This window comes from Psammomys obesus, unplaced genomic scaffold (assembly GCF_907164565.1).
Source record: "Psammomys obesus unplaced genomic scaffold, mPsaObe1.curated_primary_1811, whole genome shotgun sequence".
In the NCBI taxonomy this organism is placed as follows: Eukaryota; Metazoa; Chordata; class Mammalia; order Rodentia; family Muridae; genus Psammomys; species Psammomys obesus.
In genome coordinates this window covers 6,171,097-6,195,383 of record NW_026592710.1, presented here as the reverse complement: position 1 = coordinate 6,195,383, position 24,287 = coordinate 6,171,097, and the positions used below count along the sequence as shown (strand labels likewise).

At 55.3% G+C, this 24,287-nt stretch overlaps 1 protein-coding gene across 1 annotated transcript; it reads right to left on the bottom strand.

Moving 5' to 3' along the window:
* Window positions 1-701: 701 nt before the first annotated feature.
* Tmem201 (transmembrane protein 201) lies at window positions 702-23,445 on the bottom strand. Its single transcript, XM_055615147.1, has 11 exons — window positions 23,249-23,445; window positions 17,462-17,582; window positions 16,675-16,869; window positions 15,530-15,706; window positions 14,263-14,612; window positions 13,565-13,768; window positions 8,402-8,634; window positions 5,247-5,318; window positions 4,518-4,802; window positions 3,586-3,723; window positions 702-2,458 (listed from the first exon to the last, which is right to left on the bottom strand). Exons 1-11 carry the CDS (start codon window positions 23,359-23,361, stop codon window positions 2,361-2,363), a joined length of 1,986 nt encoding a protein of 661 aa, XP_055471122.1. The 5' UTR covers window positions 23,362-23,445; the 3' UTR covers window positions 702-2,360.
* Window positions 23,446-24,287: the final 842 nt, after the last annotated feature.

The window sequence follows — 24,287 nt, the reverse complement described above, 5'->3', positions numbered from 1 at the left end:
CCTTCACCGGTGGCTGTAAAATGGGCCTAGTGGGAGACAGGAAAGGGCATGGCCTTTTAAAGGGGACCCAGGGCGCAGTGCATTGTGCCCTCCTACCTGTGAAAGCAGGGTCCACCCTGTGCCCGCCGGTTCTGAGCTTAGTGGCCAGGAGAACCATATGGCTACTGAGTGGCCTTGGAGACAATCAAGTCCTTGTCACTTGCTGACCGCTGGTCCTGTTAGCTCTGTCAACTAGAATTAATCTGGAAAAATAATTTCAATTGAGGGAACTCCCAGATCAGATCTGTGGACTGTCTTGTTAACTTACGTAGAGGCCTATCTTCAGGCTCCTGTCCCCAAGCCTTCAATGACAGACTGTGACCTGAAACTATAAGCTAGACAAACCCTTTCCTCCCCTCTGCTGCTTTGGTCTGGGTACCTTATGACAGCGATGGGAAAGATACTAGGACATCTCTCCAGCCCCAGGCAGGGGAGGACGGGGCGACACTTTCCATGGTGTCCGGCCCAGGCTGTTGGTTTCCCACTGCTCATTAGGACCCCTGGATGTGGATCAGGATGACACACCTACTCAATGACACCTTCAAGAGACAGGGCTCTGCAGATTCTATCACCTCTCTACATAGCAATTCCAACCCTGGATGGGTGTTTTGTTCCCCCAGGGAGCTATCCCAGCACACCAAGACAACACAGCCTGATACAAGTCAAAGTTGTTTTTTTGTTTTGTTTTAAATTTTTTTGCTTTTGTAAAGAAAAATAACATCGTGTTTTATGTATGAATCGAAACATAAGTAAAAGCCCCTCCTGAGCGCACAGGATGCCCGCTGTGCTGCTGTAGGGGCCACAGCGTCTCCCTGGGTGCTTCCTCAGGACAGGAGACAAAGAATGCTGGGGAACAATTTGGTTTCATTAGGCAGGAAATAAAACTTAAAAACTTGATGCACCCAACTGTACAAACACAGACCAAGAGATGCCACCTCCAAGCTTGAACCTTTGGTGGCAGCTGGACTCATGGAGTCCTGACACCTGACTGCCCATATGCTGGGGTGTGAGACAACCCAGGTTAGCATCAAGATCTCCCTGGACAGGAGTGTGGCATTAGGGTCAGGTCTCCTTCCCTAGAGTAAAAAGAAAAAGAGAAAGAGTACGAGAAGCACCCAAAGCTTAAGAAGCCATCTCCCCGACAGGGAGAACTGGAGGCGTCTGTTTCAAAGCACAAGCCTTACCTGGCAAAAGATGTATAAAAAAATAAAGTTAAACTTTATCCCTGAATGACAGTGAAGACCCTTCCCTGCCCCATGCCCCTCCCACACAACAAATCCCAAGGGGTACAACACAGAGACACACATACACAAAGACAGACAGACCGACAGACAGACAATGCACGCACGTACACACGCAAGCCTTGGGCCAAGGCCTGGGATGGGGGAAGGGGACTGACCCCCACAGGCACATGTGACCCCACACTATCAAAAGAACCAGTGTTAGGCCAAAGTTCCTCCTTTCTTCCTCAAGGGACAGGGTGCATTCCAGCAAGCCTGCAATGTTCTCAGCAGGACACAGTCAGGCAGAAGGCCAACTGAGGTGCCCTGGAGGCAGAGGTCATGTGGGACTCAGATGGGGCAGGACGAAGGAGAGGGCAGTGGGCGTCAGGGCTGAAGCAGAAAGGGACCTGGGGTCGGGGAGGGTCCAGTCTCATCTGAATTGTGCAGCTCCTGGGAACGGACTGGGATGTGAGACAGAGGCTTTGACACACGGGCAGGGGTGGCTCTGGTGTTCTCAGGGTAAAGGAGCTACCTGCTGGGGAAGTCACCGGAAGTCACAAAGCAGGTGTGCAAGGAGGAGTCAGGGGAGGAAGAACCGCCACTTAGCCTGAGTCCCAGGATTCACACGTGGCCAGCCCTGCCTTGGCGGGATGGGCTGCCAGATGCCTGCTCTGGGGAGGCTGGCTCTCTGCAGTGGGCAGGAGTGAGGAGGAAGCGATCCAGGCTCCATGTGCTTCTCCCAGAGGCTTTCTCCATCTTGGTTCTTGGGAGGGCTCTGAGGCAGACCTCTGGTGTCTCGGAGGACAGAGGAAGATGTGACTCTGTGGGCAGAGGTAGCCTGGCCAGCCCCTGCTGCAGCTGAAATGCACTAGTGTCCCTGGGGCTGGGCAGCTGGTCAAAGATCCCTGGCTTTTGGGGACAGAGTGTCAGCACCAAACACAGTTGACATCTGTAGTCTGTTGGATGGACAGCAGGAATCCTGAGGTCAAGGGCCCTGGTGTCAAGGCGGAGACAGAGCCCCTCAGAGAGGGATCTGAGCGGCAGTGGTGGCAGCAGCATGCACCTGGGCACTGCCCTCTGGAAGGGCACTCAAGGCGGTCAACGCAGGCTCTGGTACAGGTAGGCTGACGTGAAGAGTGCATTGGCAGCCAGACTCACAGCCAGGAGGCCCCGGACCAGGGAGGGGCCCACACGAGCTGTAAGCAGAGCACAGTCAGGAGCAGTGTGGCTGGCACCCTGATCCTCAGGCAGGGCGTCTGCCTACTCCAAGGCAAACCCTCTCCCTAGCTGGCCAGGCCACATGCAGGCCCCCTCCAGCAAAGCCCCCTTGCACGAGGACCTGGGGCCCTGCCGAGAGTACTGGGTGGAGCCCTGCTTTGCTGAAGGCCTATCTTTCCAGAACCTATGTGACCATGTGGACCCTAGGTCAGGCTGCCTGAGACTGCACCCAGTAACAACTGGGTAACCCAGACACCAGTGTCACAAAGGAAAAAATGGGGGCTTGAGGAAAATCACCCTGCTCAAGTCTCAAAGACTAAAAAGTAGACTAAGAAGCCAGGCATGGTGGTGCACACCTTTAATCCCAGCACTTGGGAAGCAGAGGCAGGTGGATCTCTGAGTTTGAGGTCAGCCTGGTCTACAAAGTGAGTTCCAGGAGAGCCAGGGCTGCACAGAGAAACCCCATCTTGGTGGGGGGAAAAAAGCAGGCTCAGGCTTGGAATGATGGCACATGTCTGTGATCCCAGCACTGGGGAGATATAGGCAGGACATGAGGAGACCAAAGGCATTCTCAGCTTAGTAGGCTCAAAGCCACCCTGTGCGACATGAGCCTTCGCTTAAAAACAGTTAACAGAATAACCACAAGTAGACTGAGGTCCCAGGCTTTTCGTCATCAAAGTCACAGACCACAGTGCAGGCCTGACTCGGGCACAGCACTGGCTCCCAGTTAGGAAGCGCCACTGGCTGACCTGTCCTGTCCACCACTGGTGTCCTGCCTTCCCGTGCAGGAGATGTCACCGGGGTCATCACCGACGGTCTCACACCCTGTCAGCAACCCAGCAAGCACGGAGACAGGACCAACCAGGAGGCTGGCAGCGCTCTGCCTTTGCAGTTCCTGGGCCCTCAACCCGGCAGCCTCCGACTCTCCAGTGACAGGAGCCGTGGGCTACCCACGACTACTCAACATCTGACATGGGGCTAGCACAGCTGAGGAGATGAACTAGGAGAGTCATCACAAGGGTGGTGCTCTAGAAGGCTCTCTATCAGACACTGTGGTCCCCTCCAGGGAGCTTGGGACTAACTCTCCCAGCCCTGCATCACAGACCTTTCCAGGGAGCAGCCTCCTCTGAGCACCCTTTGGTGGTGGTGTCCACCATGCAGGTGGAGGACTGGGACGAGTCATCTTCTTTCTTGATGGAGGGGCTGCCGTGGGCACCGTCTCTTGCCAGCATAGATCTCATATCTGGAGAGGGAAGAGGGAGCATCCCACTGTGCTAAAGCTCAACCCAGGGACATCCCCTGCAGGTCCTTGCAAGTCCCAAACTGCTCGCGTCTGAGTGGCAGAGGGCCAGGGTCTTGTTTGGGCCCTGTGTTGAGGTAGGGGCAGCAAGTAAATGCTAACTGGCATGAGCAAGTTCCGCGAGGCCTGAGGCTGAAGACCAGAGCGGCCCCGGCTACGGGCTGCCTGCACGCCCCTCCTCTCAGCACCACTTGGTCCAAGTGGCCAAATCTACCCACATTTACAGACCTAAGAGAGCCACCCACCCCACGTGGCAGCCCGAATTTTAACAGAGTCCAATTAAGGTTTAAAAAATGCTGGGCAGGGTACAAGGGTGTAGGCAGGATGAAAGCATTTGTAATGGATACAGGTCGACAATACACCTAGGCTTTTCAAGGTCCCAGTAAACGAAGATGTGAAAGCCAATTACAAAAGCAATGGATAAGCTGGGCATAGTGGTGCTGCCTTTAATCCCAGCACTTGGAGGCAGAGGCAAGTGGATCGCTGTGAGTTCAAAGCCAGCCTGGTCTACAAATTGAGTCCAGAACAGCTAAGGCTACACAGAAAAACCTTGTCTCCAAACAAACAAAAAAACAAAACAAACAAAGCCAAAAACAAAACAAAAAAGAGGAAAGGATAAAACTATCCAGCAGACCCATACTGGGCAGTCTAACAATGGCCCACCACAGAAGGTGCCCTCCGAGGTCAGCCAAGAGTACCCATGGCAGTACCTACTGCACCTCTAGGCCCACACATACCCATGGCGTGCTCCGTGCGAGTCCTCTGGGCGAGCTGCCGAGGCTCAATGAAGAGGCTGCCGTTGGGTGGTGAGTGCTCTTCCGAACTGCTGGGAGTATTGGGCATTTCCCCAGGGGGCGAGAAGAGCAGCAGTTTCTGCCCTTTCAGGTTGAGCCGGGCAGGGCTGATGAGGGGCCTGCGGTGGCGCACGGAGCCAGAGCTGGAGGCCATGGAGCTGGCTACAGAAGGTGCTGGGGAAGGAAGGGGAGAAGAGGGGAAGCTGCCCGACAGCAGAGAGAAGTAATCTGCAGAGAGAGGCGACAACAAAACCGTGACATCACCGCACAGCGACACTGACGTCTGCCACCTGCCACTGGACCCCGTGGTCCCCATGTAACTCATGGAGGAAGGCACGCTGTAGGCTGGGGATGGTAGGAAGCCCAGCAGGAACGGGGCGGAGCGGGGTGAGGGGAAGGGACTGGCCCGAGCAGGATAAGGATGGAGGTGTCTCCCTGCAGCTCTATCTATCTGTGGACACAGCATGATACCGTCTGATCCCAATATCCCCACCCCTAACTCACATCAGAGAAAGCCTAGACACAATCATGTTCGTCTCTTGCCCTGGGCTGGGGTTTGAACACAGGTCCAGTGCCCCCAAACTCACAGTTAACATTGTACAGACACCCTTGGCCTCAGGAGCACCTGGAAACAATTTTCCAGTGCCTTCTGCCAGCTCTTGTTCTACTTACCTGAAAGAGAAACCTCCCCCGGTGGAGACACCCGAGACGGTGGGCGGCTGCCGCTGAACAGGTATCCTGAGTCTGGGCGGAAAGAGAAACGCAATATAGAGACGTAAGGTGATGAGCCAACACTCCCTGTCTTCACGGTCTTGCCTCACAGTTAACTTTCTGCTGTCATGAAAGCACGTTTTGCCATCCAGGGCACACGGGAACAGGCCCACTTTGCCAGTAGAGACTGAAGCCTTCAGTGGGTTGGAGGAAGTCAGCAGTAGTCACAGTCTGTGCCTCATTATCTACCTTGCTTTCCACACTCTGTGCTAGTACCTGTGAGTGTTTAGCTTGCAAGCAGGTAAGTATGTACACCAAGTAAGTGCAGTACCCCCAGGGGCCAGAAGAGGGAGTCAGACCTTCTGGAACTGGAGTTACAGATGGATGTGATCTGCCAAGTAGATGCTGGGAATTGAACCCCCTTCCTCTGGAAGAACAGCCATGCTATTAACCACTGAGCCAGCTCTCCAGCCCCAAGGTACCACTATTCTCAGTCATCTTGAGTCCCACTATCCTTTCCCAGGTGTCTCCATAGTTCTTGGTCCCAAACCACTAGAACTCAAGGGGAACCCAACACTGCCTCTTCCTAAATCAAATACACCCTCAGGGCAGGGTCCTGTCTCAAGTATCTCAGTCTCCCCAGTGGCCAAATGCAGGCAGCTGAAATGCCATGGTGGTTCCTCCTCTCTAGTCCAGGCCAGATGACTAGGAAAGGGTTCTACAACTCCTTAGCTTGCCTATCTCCGTGGAAGCCGGGGTGGGGTGGGGGAATCTCAGTGGGCATGAGCGGCTGGATTCGGTATCTAGCAGAGAAACAGAAGCATGGTGGAGAGAAAGAAAAGACAGAAAGAGGGACAGACAGGAGGCCCACTGCATGCCTGAGCTCTAGACCTGGTCTCCTGGTATGTGAGCCAAGGGCCGGCTGGGCCCACTTACTGCCTTTGCAGACCCTGGGGTTCTGCTACCACTATTCAGAGACCATAACTGGGTCCACAGCACTCTGCTGCCGCCTTACATCTCACAGAGATCTGCTGCCCCTAACAACAGGGAGCCCTAACTATCACTGGGACTGCCATCTTTCTCTCCCAAGGGGCTTGACAGGGAAGTCTGTCAACCCAGCTGCTCCCAGTCTCAGTCCTGGGCACCTGGGGCTGCGGAAGACGCATGGGACAGGGTCCGCCTGCTAACACCCCGAGACCAGCAGACAGTTCTGGGGTCCACTGAGTGCTTGGCCAACTAGTCCTATTTCCTCTCACCACAGACCCAGACACAAGTGCCTCATTTTATTGTTGTTGTTATTATTTTTCAAGACAATGCTTCTCTGTGCAGCCCTGGTTGTCCTGAAACTCACTCTGTAGACCAGGTTGGCCTGAACTCAGATTCGCCTGTGTCTGCCTCCCAAGTGCTGGGGTTCAATGTGTGCGCCACCACTGCCTGGCTATTGTTATTAATTTAGATGCTGGGGAGAACCCAGGGGCTCATGTACCCCAGGAAAGTGCTCTACCACTGAGCCATACCCAGGCTGTACCCTGATGAGACTGAGGTGCATATTAGCAGCAACCAACTGACTGAAAGGCTGATTCTTCACATTCTTGCATAGAGTAAATCCTCACCAGCCCAGAAACCATGCAAGATTGGCCTATGTCATAGACAGGGAGAGGAACACCATGGTAATACAACTTGTCAGAGTTGGCCCGAGTAACCCCCTTTTACCCTCTAAGAGCAGCAGAGGGGGAGAGACACACTGGCAGCTGGGTGGGTGCTAGGTAGAATCTGGAGCTAGGTAAAGAGGAATTGCTTCCTGCACAGGAAAAAAAAACCTCTGGGAAAAGGAAAGGCAAGATAGAGTCCCTCCAGATGGGGCTAGGACTTGGTCTCTTCAGGTTTCCCAAGCAGCAAGCAACCAAGAAATGCAACTGGCCGGAACAAAATCCTTGCCCTTCAGGTACACATTTTCTAGTAAGAAAGGCAGGAAGAGAAAGGCAGGTAGATCTCTGAGTTTGAGGCCAGCCTGGTCTACAGAGTTGAGTTCTAGGATAGCCAGGGCTATACACAGAAACCCTGTCTTGAAACCCCCCCCCCAAAAAAAAAAAACCAAACAAAAAACCCCCACCAAGCTCCTGACAGTAAAGAGTGAGGAAGCTACTTTGGCAGTGACCTCGATGACTGCAGATGTACAGTTGAGGAAGAGGGACATGGACGGCTTCTGTGACAACTCTACTACTCCCTACGTTCCCCGCCCCCCACAAAAGAGTAACAGTCCAAACAGGAAGCACTGAAGGAAACTCTTAAAAAGTGTGATAAAGAGGCTGAGGTGTAGCTCTCTACAACCGATGGCTTTGGGCAGGGGTGTGGGAGAAAGGGGCAGGCCAATGAGAGTCTGACCATGCTTCACTGAGTATATAGATAACACAAATTGGACTTGTTTTTCCCCTATTTTTATTTTAATTTTTGCTTTTTTTTGGGGGGGGTCACAAGGGTTGGGACATAGAAAGGTGGACACAGGACTGGTGAGAGTGATGGGGTACACGATGTGAAATTCCCAAAGAATCAATAAAAATATTACATTAAAAAAAAAACAAAGGAAAATAATGGAGAAGAAGTAGGTAGGCAAACAGGTAGAAAATGATAAGGTAAACCTTAGAGCATTCATTTACTGAGACCCAACAGATTTGGCACTTTTCTGGGGGGTGGGTGGGGAGGACCCTGAACTTCTGATCCTCCAGAGTGCTGACTTACAGGTGCACACCACCATGCCTTGTTTATGAGGTACTGGGGCCTGAACCCAGGACCTTGTGAACGCCAGGCAGGGAAGCACTCTACTGAGCTACAGTTGTAGTCTTCCTTTGAGACCTCTAAAAATGTAATTTCAAGTAACACAACCACCCACGAAGAGCATACAAGCCCATGTTCTGGGGAGGGAAACAGGAGGCTGTGCCTGGTCAACGTGGTTGCCGAGTGGAGCTCACCTGGTTGGGCCTGGCCCTGTCCATCTCCTCAGCAAGGGTGCAAGCTAACTCTTTGGTATTGCCCAACTCCTCCTCCTCCTCACAGGATGCTGAGCCAGCTGCCCCCCGGCCTGATTCTGTCACCGAGGCTTGCCATCGAGTTCTTACCTGTCCGGGTCAGGGAGGGTATGGTTCCCAGGGAGAGGGCCCGATTGAGGCGTCCCGGCAGCGAGGAGGGTGAGGCCCGACGGGGAGAGCGGAACAGCTGTTGCTTGGTGAGAGGCAGGAAGCCGGGTGGAGTGGGGATGAACACGGGGGCTGGCGAGGCTGTAACGCTTGGGCAGGGCATGGCCAGGCTGGGGCTGGAGGGGAAAAGGCTGGCCGAGTCTCCTGAGAAGTACCTGCAAGGGCCCATGGGGCACAAAGAGGAAGGACGTGAGCCAGGGAGGTTCCGGAGATAGCCTCTGCACAATGGGGCCCGGGCCCTCCCAGGGTGTGAGGTGGGCCTGAGTCGGGGTCCCAGAGGAGGCGTGCGTTAGTTGAAGCAAGAGAGCAATTGTCCACTTATTAGGAGCGGGTGGCTGGGAGATGCCAGCATGACCCACCCCACCCTGCATGCCCCTCCAACCCCTCAGGCTCACTGCAATCTACTCTACTACAGGTCTCGGTATTAAAGCGACACTGTTACCCTGGCCAGACTCACACCAATCCCCACTTTGCCCTGAAGCAAACATTCCTATCCCCAGACCAGGCGCCATCGGGGCTCAGGGAACCTGGAGTTCTGGCTACCTCCCCTTCTTTGCCTCCAAGCTCCCAGTGGAGCAGCTGGGCTCAGAGGCACTCTGGATGCTCCCCACATGGACTGGGACTTTAGAAGATGCTGCCACATCTCCTCGTGGCTGCGCCTCATGAGCCTTCCTCCTGCAGCAGAGGAAGAGGCAGCCAGGCCTCGGATCCCCAGAAATGGCTTACAGCGTACACGCCAAAGTCAGTCTTAGCAAAGACCCAAACAACCACCGAGCTGTCCAGAGACAGAAGGTGACAGTGTCTCTTTAACTTGAGAACGGTACAAATCACACCACAGACCCTGATGGCCACAGGCCAGAATGTCACCATGCTTCTGATTAAGGCACCCGATTACATAGGGGAGGGGCAGAGGCAGTTAATACATTAGTCTGCCATCTGGAAGGAGCTTCCGGTATCCAGCCTTACCTCGGTCCTGAGGGGCAAATGAGCTCAGCAGACAATGTGCCGACGGATGGGCTGGCAGGGTCAGGCCCCATGATGAGCATGGGCTAAGGTACCCGCGCTCTCATGGCCGAGTGCTTGGGGGCTACTGCTAGCCAAGCTCCGCACCACCTCTCTCCCCATCTTTCAGTTTGATAAGAAAGGCATAACCAGAGGGTGAGTGCCCAGAGAATCAGACGACCTTCCCAGTTTCTTGCAAGGGCTGTGAAGCCACCTGAAGCTTCAGCTCAGGGTTTGGGGAAATAAGAAATCAGGGCACACCAAAACTGCAGATGAGCATTCTTGGATGCATCCTCATTTTGCTCCCGAAGCTGCCTTCCGGGGGCTGTTAGAAACCCTGCTCTTCTTTCCAAGACTCTGATGGATGCCCTGTCTTAAGCAGAAAAGCTTTTTTTTTTTTTTTTTTGTGGGATGGGCTTGATCTCAGTGGTAGAGCATTTGCTGAGTGTGTGTGTTATCTGGGTTTGACTTCTAGCACACAAACACACACACACACACAAAGTGTGAAATGAAATCTTTTCATTTCAGGATTACAACTGAGTCTGGTAGGACCTCAATGAATGGCCAGGGGGACACATTCAGGCACTTTAGGGCCAACAGAGGTGAGGCTGGAACCTGGGCACCACATGCCTGACTGTGTACGAGCCTTTGTGGGAAGACACTGGCCCTGCTGAGATTTTGGTGCAAGTTGCAGCAGGGTGTCAGTCAGCAGGTGCAAAGGCATGGCCAAGCCCTTCCAGCAGGTGGCAACAGGATGCTACACTAGGCCGCCTGTGCCCATGCTTGCCAGTAGGCAGGAGCCAAAGGTGACCCTGGAATAGGCAGCCCCAAGGATCAGCAAGCAGTGGGGGTACAGTGCATGAAGAGGGTCCTAGCCAGGGAGGAAGCATTCTCCCGGCCCTCTAGGGTCAGCACCAAAAGCTGAGCTGGGCTTTGCTAGCATATCCCTATGCTTTCGGAGGCTGCTCATCCTTGGTCCATGCGTGGCTAACCCTGGGAGTCCTCGCCACTAAGCACAGGGACTGCTGCCGGTGGGAAGCCTCTCTCAGGCAGCAGAAAGAGGGCTTTGGAGGTTGGTCTCCCTCTTCCTGTGACACAAAGTAGCATCAGCATATGAGTGGATCCCAAAGGTGGGGGAGCTCAGGGGGCTCAGCTCTGCTCTGCCCTGGGCAGTTCCTGAGGCAGATGCCTCTGTAAAGGGTCCAGTGCTTTAGGGAGTCACCCCCAAATGCCTGCATGCCCAAACCCAACTCTGCGAGTCTCCTGTTCCCTGGGAACCCTGACTGTGAGGAGGGCCATCAGGCCAAGGTTAAAACTCACTAATGCAGTCCTGAGGGAAGCCTCAAGCCTTCTTCCTCACAGCCCCGTCCAGAGGGTAGCTGCTTCAGCACAGGCATATTTACATGGGAAAAGCTCTGGGCAACAAGACAAGGAACAGCCGTGTCTTCAAGCCATTCCATGCCCTCACCAGCTCCTCAACCTGCTCCCAAACCCAGACTCCTGTGAAAATGCAGTGGTCCCCCAAGCCCGCCCACCTCCTGCCTTGGCTCAGAAGTCCCTCCGAAGAATCATGAAAGAAAAAAAGACGCGGTACCTGGTGCCGACCGGAATGAGCAGGACCCAGGAGGCATTTATTGAAAACACAGCATTCAAACATGACGAGTATGGCCAGTGGTGGTTACAATGGTTTGGGTCGCTAGACAATTCATCACAGTTCTACTACACAACAAGACTTGTGCTGGGTACAATAAAGGACACAGCAGGATGGCCAGGAGATGAAGGAGGGTGGTCGGTGGTTTGCTCCAGGGCAAGCGTTACTGAGCATCTGCCTGGCGTACAGCCCAGTCTCCCTCCTTCATTTTTCAGGAGTACCACCTTTACGTACCTGGGATGACCCCCCCCCCCCTCTGACCAAGGACGGCCTGGCGCTTGTCCCCAGCCAACAAGCCACATTCTAAGGGTGCCTGCATTTCCTCAGCTTCTGACAGCCACACCAGAACATGCTGGCACTCCCTTCAACTAACAAACTTTAAAGGACTATTAAGTTAAAAAGTAACACAAAACTTCTTAAAAGGCCAGGAATCCTCATTCCTCCCCGCCTTCTATATCCACTAGAAGGCAGGGTGACATGCTTAGCAGGGACCCTGGCTGGACAGAGCTGGCTCTGTATATCATAAATAATTTAATGTACATACAAAAACACGCACGCACACACTCTGCTTCTATGCAATGCCAAGAATGCAGAAATTAACTCCATACTGTCAGCCTCTTTGAGACTGAGATCCACAGTACATACAAGAGGACGCGCAGACGGTGCCCCAAACCTGTCACATTCCCCCACCAGTTTCTCGGAAGAAAGAGACAGGCAGGCGTTCCCTGTTCTCTCAGGCAGCTGTGCTCCACAAGGTCAGCAGCAGCTGGCCCACATCTCAACCTCGGCCTCACCCGTACCTCTTCAGAGGGGGCCTTTCCCACTCTTTTTCCAGAGCAAGCTGAGCCCTGCAATGCCAGAAACCACCCCGTCTCCTGACACTTCTGGCTCACCGCATGGGGAAGCTGAGTACAACACAGGCTGCTGTCTGACTATGGAGGGTCAGAGGACAGAACAGCTTTTAAGGACCTTCAAAGAGCTTTACCACAGTGGAGCCTCGGTGCCTCTCAAGACCCCATGAGTTCCAAGCAGGACTGACCAGCCACGTCACAAAGAACCAGCGGCTGATGGCCATGCTTGATGTGACGTTCACTCACGTGTACTCTGCCTCTGCCCTCCCTGGGCTCTGGTGCAGAGGGTAAAGGAGCCTGCAGCTTAGTGGGATTATGTCAACAGACAAGTGGCAGGACACAGCAAGGAGTGTGCAGTCCAATCTGGAGCCACCAGAGGGCAGCACGCCAGGTGGGTAAGGCATTGCTCTATGCTTCAGATGGGACCTCAACAACTTCTTCCCAGGGCCATCACCTTCACTGCCAGTGTGCCACCATGTGTTACCTCACGTGGTCCTCAAATCCACGGAGGCCAGCACCCCAGGCCCACTTCACCACTTCAGATGGCTAACCAAAGCTGAGAGACAAGAGGGATTTGTCCAGAACCAAGCAGCTAGCAAGGGCCTGAACTACAAGCCTTCCCCTATGGGAAGGGTGGCATCCTGAAAAACAGGGCCTGAGAGGAGAGTGAGGCTGAGACCACATGGGCCTTGCAGCTGCCCCAGAGACTGAAGGCGGAAGCCTTGTCACCTTCCACAAATTATCCCAAGGAAGACACTTACGCTAGAGAGGAACAAGGTGACAATGACCCAGTGTCACCAACAGTCTGTCCCCTTGGGTGCCATTTGTACAGAGCAGCTACTGATCTGGATGGCCCATCCCATTCCTGCCCAGCTGGCTCTAGGGGCTTGCTGACCACAAGGGACTGCAGGCTTTCTACCATCTACCTGGGACGGGCTGCCTCAAAGCCAGCGCCAAGGCCAAGCCGCACCTAAGAACTGTACTGGCCGCTCCCAGGGAAGGACCCTAAGGGACCGTGAGTCTTGAAGCAGGGAACTGCGAATAGACATGGAGAGGCAGCACAGCCACAGGAGGAATAAGGGACCAGGAGCTTCAGGAGATGAGGGACAGCTCTGCTCTAGTCTTAGCTCACCCCGTGGCTGAGAGGCCACTGTTTGTCAACAGGCCAGTGTTAAGCAAATGACAGGGGTACAGCAGGCAGTCTACACCATCACCTGCAGACTCAGAGTCAGGTGACAAGACTGGGGTGCCTGGAGCTAGCAGGAATACAGGGTCAGAAGCAGGTCACCTGGGAACTGCCCACGCTTGGGTCACGGGGGCTATGAAAGGGTCTTGAGCCAGAGAGGTGGCAGTGGTAAGCAACTACAGGCACCTGAGGTGCACCAGGACTGGGGGGGGGGGGGGGGGGCTGGGGGGGGGTGGGAAATCAGAGGGGGGAGGCATGAACTCAAGGCTCTGCTAAGGGGGCACGAGTGGGGTGGCTAAGAAGACAAGATAGAGTCGCCTGCTTCAGGGGCGGGGCCAAGCCCTGGGCCCATCCATCACTCGTCCTCCCCCCGCAGTCACTGCTGCTTCTCTGACCTTCGGGGCCGGAACCTCCGCGGGCCTGTCGCTTTCCTTGTAGCCACAGCTGCGGTGAAGCCCACCAGGCAACACAGGGACGTGGTACTGAGCTTGAGCGTTTCTAGCCAGCTGGGCGAGGCAGCCTGAAGATACTGCTCTGCCAGGTGCAGCCCCAGCAGCAGGGCCCAGAGACAGGTGGAGAAGGCATCGATCCGTCGGAGCCTGCTGGAGAAAGCAAGGTGAGTGCGTGCCCAGTGGGCAGTACAGAAACCCTAAGCCCTGTCACTTCCTGCACCACGCTCTATCTACACTGGGCCCAGCTCAGAGGGAAGAAGGCCAGTGAGGCCAGGGGAGAGTCTGAGTCCAGCCTACGACTCACAGGCTGCCCAGCACTAAGCAGACTGGTACCCCTATGCCCATTGCCTAGCCTGGGAACCAGGGTAGGAAACTGCCCTCACTTGAGCTTCTACAGCTTCTGTTACTTCTGGGTTTAGAGAGATGTGTGAGGGGACTGGGCCCAGCAGCAGAGGGCAAGTGGTGAACTGGTTCAGTGTCCTGTGTTGTCCTCCGGGCCGCCAGAGAATTGGACAAGCTTGTCTAGCTATCTGGAGTTCAGCCCAGAGCAGGAGACCTCCAAGACCTCTTGATTCCCACACCCAGGCAGCAATGGCATATGCAGCTCTCTGCCTACCCCGTCCCAAGGCCCCACAACACACCTGATCCGGCCAGCCAGTAGCATGGCCAGCAGGCAGGTGAGCAGGCCCACTGCCACAATGCTGGTCTGGTGGCTTTGCCCAAAGGCCCAGGCTTCATGTAGCTTCTCTGTGGCATGCTCAGGCAACAGGCCCAGCAGCTGCTGCCAGCCCTCAGCTTGAGCAGTGGTGTTGTCTGAGGCAGCAGAACTGTTGCCCCCAGGAGGTAGGGCTGGGGGCAGAGCAGCCCCTGGGGTGAAGGGTTCGCTGGGGCCATACAGTGTGGTGGACAATAAGAAGGCACAGGCCAGGAAAGCCAGGGCACGGAGCAGGATGACCCTGAACGGGGCCTTTATTGCCGAGGAACTGAAGCTCTGAGAGAGGGAGAGAAGAGTCAGTGAGAAGGCAGAAAGCCACCAGCAGCCACCTCTATGCCCACCATGTGGGATGCTGGCCCCAGCCTGGACACTCAGTGGTTGTTTGCCTTTGCTTTGCTGCCCAGGCTACCACTGCTCCATCCCAGCCCTAGGCTATCGCCTCACTACGACAGGTCTCTGGGACAGGCTCTGCTCTTCCTTTCTGCATACTGGTGACTTTATGCTTCCAAATCTTTCAATGACTCTGTCAAATTTTCATCAGCAACTCCCATTACATTTAACCAGAATACCACTAAAGTGTGCAGACAGATAACTCTGGCAAAAGTTCAATTAGTTTTGTTTTGTTTTTCTAATAAGTACTCAGATTAGAAACCAGAAAGCTAGAATAAGAACCAAGGGTCTGAGACCTGAGGACAGGGGCTGTCCTACTAGGCAAACACAGGAGAGTAGGGACAGAGGTAAAATGGCCACTTAGCCACGGCTGCATTCTGATTACTATTTCTTTAAAACCTAGACTATTATTTGATTACACGCTGTAACGATTTTAGTCAAGTGTTTTGGGTCTGACCCTGGCCCTGTGTGGATCATGTGCACAGTCCCTGGCGAGCACCTCAGCCCCCATCATTGATTCCCACAGCCGTGACTACGCAGTGCCTAATATATCATGAGGCTGCCATGAAGAATAAATGCAATGGTGTCTGGGAAGTGGAAGGGTCAGCAGGGTCAAGCCAGGCTAAGGTATGTGAGAGCCACATCCTAGTCTCTTAGGAAGAGCCCTTCTGGCTGATGACACCAGCCAACTGTTTCTCGGGAACAGGGTCTTGTTATGCTGCCCTATGGCCCAGCGTCTGGGGCCCAGCCTGACAGCATCTCTCCACAGAGACTCAAAGCTCAAATGCCCCACGGCCTCAGACCTGCCCATGAGCCTGGTCCGCCTGCCGCTGACGGAACTGGTGGCTGAGGAGCAGGGCGCGCAGCTGGCGGTTCTGGTGTTTGATGTAGTACTCCACGGCTGCCTGGCATGGGCGGCACAGCTTGTACATCTGCTCCAGGTGGTGGCGGTACACCTCAATCTCCTCATCATACCGGCCCTGTAGGTGGGGAGGGAGGGCCTGGGTTACAGGTAGAGACTGGCCCAGCTTGTGCAAATGGTAATACGAAGTCCTAGGAGGAAGGCTTAGCGGAGGACAGGAGCCTATGACACAGCGATATTCATGACATTCTGTAGCTCATGACCTGCTCAAGTGTGTGGCACAGAGAGGGGAGCCTCTAGATTCTGGCAGTACAACCTGGGACCAGGGCCTGCCTTTCTCCTTGAGTCTGAAAGTCTAACACACACCAGAGAGCTGGCTGGTGGCTGGGCCTGGATTAGCAAGAGCCAACTGATTCTTTAGTTTTGCGGTAGGCCAGGAAACAAGCCCCACCCTTTGCTCTCTCAGCGATGCTGTACAGGTCAGCGCATCAGTGGAAATGGCTAGTGTGATCTTATTAGAGTAAACAGGAGCGCCACCTGGCGTCAATTTCCCTCATGGCCTCTTTGCAAAGATCTTCTTAAAATTACATCTATTCAGGTACTGTGTCTATGTGAGCATGTACAGGGAGTCAGAAGAGACTCTGGGGAGGGGGGAAGGGGGGGAGTCTCTTCTCCCCTTCCACCATGTGCACTCCAGGAATGGGAACTCTGATAACCAAGCTTGCGTGTAACTGTGTGTCCACTGTGCCATCTTGATGGCTCTTAGCCTCCTGGTTCTTTCCTAGGCATCTTTGGGCCTCGCCTCAGGTGGGATCTGCCTCTGTGCCTCCCCGGAAAGGACAGGCAAGACAGACTAGCAAATAAGGCCAGGATATAGCCCCTAAAGCTGCAGCTGGAGCTCAAGGCCTCTACCCTTCTAGCCTGACATGCTCTGGTTTCCACAGCGTTCTCCTAGTGGTCACAAGGTCAGTGAGAACAAGCTCAGCTGCAGCTGAGAAGGAAGCCACCCACCCCGGAATATGAGGCAACAAGAGGCAAGCAAGCAGCCAGCCAGCTGCCTGGCTCTACCCGGCCGTGCATGCTCACCTCCTCCCGCGGTGTGAAAGCAGCCAGCTGCTTGATCTTGGTGGTCTGGTGGTGGCTGCACCTTCGGCAGAGCAGGACCTGGCTGCTCACCCACTGCTGCGGCTGTGCAGGGTCAGGGGGGTTGGACACGCTGCTCACCACGTGGTTCAGGTGTTCCATGTACTGCGCGGGGATTGGCTTGTTGTAGTCTCCATTCTGGGGAAGGCAGGAGCTCCCGGTCAGTGGGGGCCGATCAGGGATGTCCCAGATTCCAGACAACCCTACCCTGGTCTTTACACAAGAGCAGCACCATGCTTTCTGATGCTGCCTCACACAGAACCTCAAAAATCTAGGTGCTGATAAGCCACCCAACATGTGCAGCAGGGCAGGCCCTGGGGTGCCCCTTGCCCACGTCTCTCCCCCTGGCTTTGTCCCTTAGAACCACTGAGAACTCAGCCTGTAAGCTGGTTCACTGCTTGTGTTACTAAGTCTCAGGAAAAGCTACACTCAGATGCTCAGACACTGTCTATGGTGGCTGGGCAGTCGAGGCTCCAGCAGAGAACAAACCACCCACAAAGCTGAATACCGAGCATCTGCAGAGCTAGGCTACAGACCTGCCCTGCTCTTGACTCGAACCGGACCTTGCCACCTGTTGTGGTGAGACAGGACGAGTGGCCACAGCTCCCTGCACCTGCTCTTTTTCCTCAAAGGGAGACAAGGTGCCAGGACCAGTCAGAAGACAGCGGCGTGGAACGCTGAGCTCAGGGCCGGCTCAGCAGCAGCACTGCCCACCCCCGCCAGCCCGTACCTCCTGGAAGCCATTGTACTGCTCACAGTGGGGACAGTCCCAGCAGTTGCGATTCCCATAGGGCACCAGTGTATCCATGTTGCAGAACCAGCAGTTGACCACCGTATGCGTTGGCTTCCCCCTGCGGACCAAGAACAGAGTTAGTCTGGAAGACCTCGGTACCTGTAAAGTGTGAGACCATGGACGAACAGGAAGTGGCATCCAGGTGGAGCTGAAGCCCAGCCAAAGGAAGAGGAGGGACCCCTTAGATGCCACGTTTTCCCAGGAGGATCAAAACTGACAAAGGACTTGGCAGGAGGCAGCTAGAGACGCATCAGCTCCGCAGGCTCCAGAGCATCCCCCTGGGAACCTAGCCCACCAGTGCCCTATGGTCTGTGTCTCAGACAAGGGGAGGGGTAGGTTGGGGAGGTAGCGCTTAGGATCCTTCTTCCCTCCAGAGTCTATTACCAAGAGCTGTGTTGTGGAGACTTCTAAGACTGAAGGGAGCTTCCTGTCCTCAGAAAAAAAATCCCTAGAGGAGAGAGAGCCAAGGAGGGCAAGGGATGGGGACTGGTGACAGGCACAGGGAAGTCACAGCTGCTCGGCGAGGGCCCAGCCTTTGGGTAAAGAGAAAGAGGTGGGAGAAGGGGGGCAGGCCCACAGTGGGCTTCGTTGGCCACACAAACAGGTGTGGCTGCAAGATAATCCTGGCCCAGACACTGGGGATCTGTGCAGCTTTGTAGAGGGCGCACAGCAACTGCCCGGTAAAGCCAGCCCCAGGAATCTACAAACAATACAGGCGAAGGGCAGCTGCTGTGGAGCCCTGGAGCCCCGACCTTGCCCTTTTGCCTTGTCTTCACTCAGAGGCCGTGTCTAGTTCAAGGGCACTGCTGAGACCTGGCTGCAGTGAGGCACCACACAGATAGCCCTGCTCCTTAGACAGCGCAACTCTCTGGCCTCTGCATCCTGAAGGAGAGGGCCCGGCCTGTGGAGGCTAGGAATGTGTGCCGCTAGGAGGTTCCCAGCACGGAAGCCGCGGCTGTAAAGCAGACCACAAAAAACACTTGCTGCTTCTGCATGTCACGAGGATGCAATGACAAGACATGAGCTTTGTCGGGAGGCCAGCCTTGGAAGAGGGGATCTTGCTCCTGACTAAGCCCACACTGCCTGGCCAGCAGCCCCACTGCCTTCCAAGTTAAGGAAAGAATCCTGTCAGCTGGGTTAGATAAGAACACCTCCCTCACTCTTGGAAGTACTGACAGTGTTTTGGCCTACTCAATGTCAATAAATAGATGACAGTGATGGGAGAGGCTGGTGCTCTCTAACAGCCCAGTCTCACACTTCCTTCTCTACCTCAGTTCAGGCCTAACCCCGTAAGTGGCAGGAAGGAGTGCTGGAGAAGTGCCTCCTCAGCAGTTAAGACACTCACTACTCCTGCAGAGCACCGCAAGACTGGATCCCAGCACCCACTTCCAGTGGCTCACAACCGCCTCTAACTCTGGCTCCGGGGATCTGCGGGGATCCACAGGCACCTGCACTTATGTACACACATAGAGTTTAAAACAACAATAAAAAACAAGCAAGCCCACAAAGGACCTCCACACCTCACCAACAACAGCACAGGGCCCACAGGCAAAACCTTAGGACCACACACGAGGCAAGGTTCCCCGGACCTTGGTCTCCAGGGTCACTCTACTCCCTAGAAGCTTCATTTTAATCTCTCATTTCTCAAATGGGTTGCTCAGACTTTGCTATTTCCCTGGTACTTGACAGCATGACTGGCCCCAAAATGGTAAGGGCAACACAGAAAAACTGCGGCCCCAGCTGTGGCTGGATATTTGGAAGCGTGCTCTGCCGGGGTGCCTGTGTGTTTGGCATTCCTGGGCAATTAAGCCCTCACTTTGTGGTAATTTGTACATCTTTATAGGCCGCTCTGTAATTATGCATGAGGCATGCCTCAGAGCTGGCACTCAGCAGCGTGCCCTCTCACCTGTCTGAGACAAAGCACCCTACCTCTGGGGCTCCTTAGCCCTGTTCTATTTGATGGGAAAGCCCAACTTCTGGGCTTGCTCTAGGGACAACGACAGGCAAGCAGGGACTGTGGCTCTAACTGACAACTCTGCCAGGAAGCCCACCCCACCCAGGAAGCCATCATTTCCACTCTGGGTCTCCAGCTCTGTTGCTAGGGAAATGGCTCCTGGCAAAAGCCTGGTCTGGAAGTGGAAGGCGGGGGATTCATCCTCCCCTAAAGCCAGAGGCTAATCTCTGCCAGGGGTAGATGATGGAGGGAGGGGGGTTTCCTCTGTGGCCAGAGCAACCATTGTCCACCATGGCCAGGTGGGTCTCCACACCAGAAGCTACCTCCTACAGAGACAGCCCCAAAAGCTATCTGGGCTGGAGCAGCAGGGCAGCTGGCCAGAACCTCAGACCTAGCACCAACCAGCTGCGGCGCCATGTACCAAAGGGCAGGTGAATATGTGAAGGATCCCAGCAGCTACTCCACAGTTCCAACACTGTCCCCAGGGCACACCGCGCAGTCCCAGCCTCAGAACTCACCCAGTTTTTGCTTAGGGAAAGCCCCCTCAGTCTCCCTAACGGACACCTTGGCCCACTTTTCCTCAAGCCAATAATCTCTACGACAAATCACATTTGGGGAATAAGATGGAGGCGATGAGACGGCATGTCCCTTTAGCCCAGGGGAGGAAGGTGCCTTGGCCTGGCCCACGCCCAAGCCCAGGTCACGTTCAGTGCCATGGGCGGGTGAGGGACCTTAAAGCCATTTCTCCAGCTGGTCACTGTGACACTCAACTCTTGGTGTGCCTGAGGGAGTCATGGTAGATGGAGTCTTAGAAGGGGCCAGGGGCATGCCTGGGGTCCCCACAAGCTTGAAACACACAGCGGGAAAATGAGCTTGTGTCAACAGTGATGTTTTCCCCATCAGCTCAGAGCATTTAGGAAGAGCAAGCCCCTGCCTGGCACCTCAGCACAGATGCATTACCTCAAGTTCCTTGGCCCAGGAACCAGTCAGGGCCAATGCTATATCACACAGAAGACACAGGATGGGCTTGGTTGCTGGGGTGCTGTGAGTCTGTGGGGGCCAGAGTGTCACTCTCTCCTGAAGGAGTCTGACAGGCTATGTCTGTCAGAGCCAGGCTTGGCTCCCCAGGGTCCGGGGAAAGCTCAGCTTCACAGGATGTTCCTTCTCTGCTCTTCCAAGTGTGACCTCAACTAATAGGAAGAGTTCAAGGAGGCGCATACCCTTCTCCAACAGCAGCAGCAGTGCTGAACAGCAACTCTGCACAGCTCAGACCAAGGAGATGCACATCTCCAGCCCAATGTCACCCACAACAGCAGGGAACCCCAGAACTTATCCCTCGGGGAACAGAGCCAGCCCAGATGGACACATTAGCCACTCCGTCCACTGAGCACCATGCAAGGCTTTCAGAGATTGACAAATGAGCAAAACGCACCGACTGGACTACCACACAAGAATGACACAGATGCCATAGGATTGGCCAACACACAGGACATGGGCTGTCATCCAGAAACAGGTGCCCCCAGCAGCAGGGCGGACGGCAGGAGAGGGCTGCATAAAATGAGCACATGGAGTGGCATCCACACCCACGGAACAGGCAGCTCAGAACACTGAATGTTGAGGTGCCCGGAGACAGGAGTGCCGGGCCTCTGAACGCTAGGACAGGCTCTACTGTACATCTGAGAGGCCATGCCCTCGTCTCCTCCAAACACAGAAACTATGATCTCAATACAGACAGACGCCACAGGCTGTGTAAGGACGGAGACAGGTGCTGAGATGCACCCAAAAGGGGCGAATCCCGGGCGCACCGTGCACAGGGGCAAGGCACGCCTGAGCAGAGCATGAAGGGGGCGGTGGTGCAAGGAGAGGGAGGTGGCACCCGCCCCAGGGCTGTACTATAGAGAAGCCCCTGGCTGTCCCGCAGCGGGGCGTGACGCGGTGACGCGGGGCAGTCCTCCGGGCTTTGTTTCCCCAGCTGTAAAATGGACCAGAATGGCAGCACCTGCCTCACTGGAGTGTGTGTCACCTGCACAGGAGCGGCAGCTGCTCTCCTTTTCACAGTAACTGGAACAAGAAAACGCCGTGGGTGAGGGAGCAGGGTGGCTGGATTTGGCTCCAGGGCCTCTCAGCAACCACTGTGGCCAACTTTAAACTTCAGGAAGGGCTGCCCTGAGCAGAGCTAATGGGACATTCTCTCCACACGGCTCCTCAGGGCTATGGTCTTGCCCCTACCATTTCTGTGCTTAGCTTGAAAACACCCACTCCACCAAGTGGCCTTCCAAAAACAGCTCCTTGTAGGCCCTCCTCCGGTTTATTCTCCACCACAGCTGATTCCGGCCTGCCACAGCATTCCCCGCTGGTAAAGGGGAAAGCTGCAGCCTCGCTTCAGAATTCTGAGTGGCCAGTTCGCCTCCAGATGAACTATGGAGCTAGTGAGAACACACAAGCGTGCAGCACCATTCTTGGATTAACCAGCAGCAGCAGTACTGGCGGTGCAGACACACTACCTTGACTGTCTGGTATGAGTCTGAAAGGGGCACACAGGGATTTTGGCTTTTTTTTTGTTTTTGGCTCCCCTGCAAGAGCACATGTCCCAAGGCCTCAGAGTCCTGTCTCCAGCAGAGGCAAGGCCCTCACTGGCAGGACAGGAAGGGGTGACAGGCAGTGACCCAGTCCTGGCCACATGCCCTATCCTAGGCTGATGGAGAGGCAATGGTACCCAGGAGGAGGTCCAGCACTGGCCAGGCTCTGTTGGCACATGAAGACTGGCCAGGTTCCTCTAGGTCTAGGTAATGAAAGACTGCTTTGGGCTGCCTAATCTTAGAGGTCCCTCTGACTTCCAAAAACTGGGTGGGAACAAGAAGGGAAGCTTGGGTTGAGAGCCCTGGAGTCAGACACTCTCAGGACCCCTCCTCCAGACACTGCTGACTTCCACTCCTTCACCTCCTTCCCCTGTGTCTCACCTACCTCCAACACCTTTTGCCTGTCTTCCACTCTAGGAGAAAAGCAGGGTTAGAGAAGACGACCCATCAGCCAGGCTGCCAGGCGTTCAAACCACAACCCCTTGTTGCCCAGAGACTAGGGGCAAGTCCTGAGCTTTGTACAACCCTGGCTGTCCCCAAGAGGCTTTCATAGATGCATATACACTCCCGCCCTCAGGAAACGTGATCAAGTGGGCTATTCCTTCACCCTGCTGAAGAGGCTGTTTCATTTCGTACTTTGACCACGGAGGAGAATGTCCAAGGCCAGCTTTGAGGAATGGGGTCTCCGCGATCTCTGGCCACCGCAGGACAGAGTATCGCCCCCAAGCCCATCCCAGACAGGTGTCCAAGGAGTACAGCGTTCACCTGAGCGGACAAGCTCCCTAAATGTGAGGAGCGCAGGCTCCTGCCTCAGACTGCCCCTGTTCACACGTGCCTCTTCTAAATATTTAGCTCGAAGGCTTCCCTGTGGGGAAGCTCCCGTGAGGAGTGGTTATTGCCACCGAATGAGGACCATCGAGAGACAGTTCTCATCACCATAACCGATGCCGTGCGGAGGCCCAGCAGAGCAGTACAAGCAGGGGCGCAGGCCTCGAAGGGAGGAGCAAGCAGGCAGCCCCCTCCCCCAGCCACGTTCGGAAACTGCTCCCCGAAGAGGTTCTGAGCGGGGTGAGGGTAAAGGCGGAGGCGCAGAAAGGGTGTCGCGCCTCCGCAAGCAGGCCTGGGACTCCGCCGTGGCCTCGCAGGGGCGGGGCGGCGGCCCGGGCCGCGTGCAGCGGGGCGCGCACTCACCTCCGCGCAATCCGGTAGAGCAGCACGCCGGCGGCAGCGCACGCCGTGATCCCCAGGCCGCCCGCCAGGCCGGCGGTGGGGTAGCTGGCCAGCAGCGCGCTCACTCCCTCCATGGCTCCCGGGCGGGGTGGGTGGGCTGGGGGCGCGGGCCGCAGAACCGACTCCCGGCGGCCAGCGCGCTCCTGCTCGCGCCGTGACCTTCGCCGCTTTGTAGCCGGCGCGGGCCCGCCCCTTGACTCGGCGCGCTCCCGCCGCGCAGCCAATCGCGGCTCGGGGCGAGCCAGGGTGGGCGGGGCGCCGACGGGAGCGCTCAGCGCTGGCTCGGACGCGCCCTCCAGCGGCCGGAGTTTGAAAGCCATGCTCTAGAGCTGAGGAGTGCGACCCAGGCCTGCAGCCTGCGCATGCGTGCACTTTGCATCTCGGTGCGCTACGTAGAGCCGACTAGGGTCCTGCTCTTCTGCGCCAACGCTTGCCAGTGATTTCCTCTGGTTAGTCTTGTTTTCCTGGCGTCCGGCCAATGCCGCTCCAGAAGCCACAGTGGTTGAAAATTAGCTTGCACAAACACAAGCGTCTAAAGATGGGAACGAGGTTAAATAATCACAGGATAGGCACGCTTCAGAACATAATGCAGCCATTAGAAAGAATGGCTGAGATGGAGGTATTGTCCCTGAGGAAGTGTTCTTATTTTTAAGTCAAATGTAGATGATTTTCATAGTTGCCAAGTTTGATGAAGCCTGCGCACGTCAAATAGATTACCTAGGGGAGTGAGCTTGAGGGAAGAGCCACTTTATGAGTGTTTCAGCATTTACATGGGCTAAATTACTGACCAAGAAAACCTCACTGAGGCTTTCATCCCGGCGGAGGCAGGTGGATTTCTGTAAATTTGAGGCCAGCCGGCCTGGTTTACAGAGTGAGTTCCAAGGTCATCAGGTAATCCAAGGGCTACTAGTGAGGGCTTTCCAAAAGAAGAAAGAGAAAGGAAGGAAGGAAGGGAGGGAGGGAGGGAGGGAGGGAGGGAGGAAGGAAGGAAGGGAGAAAG

What these genes read in the sequence shown, in the direction of transcription:
- Tmem201 (XM_055615147.1), bottom strand. Translation starts at nt 23,361, where the DNA reads ATGGAGGGAGTGAGCGCGCTGCTGGCCAGCTACCCCACCGCCGGCCTG. An exon ending in AGTACAATGGCTTCCAGGAG is followed by an intron (nt 16,870 to 17,461) that starts GTACGGGCTGGC and finishes TGCCTTCCCCAG; the next exon opens with AATGGAGACTACAACAAGCC. An exon ending in GGAGGCTGCTCCCTGGAAAG is followed by an intron (nt 2,459 to 3,585) that starts GTCTGTGATGCA and finishes CTCTGCTTACAG; the next exon opens with CTCGTGTGGGCCCCTCCCTG.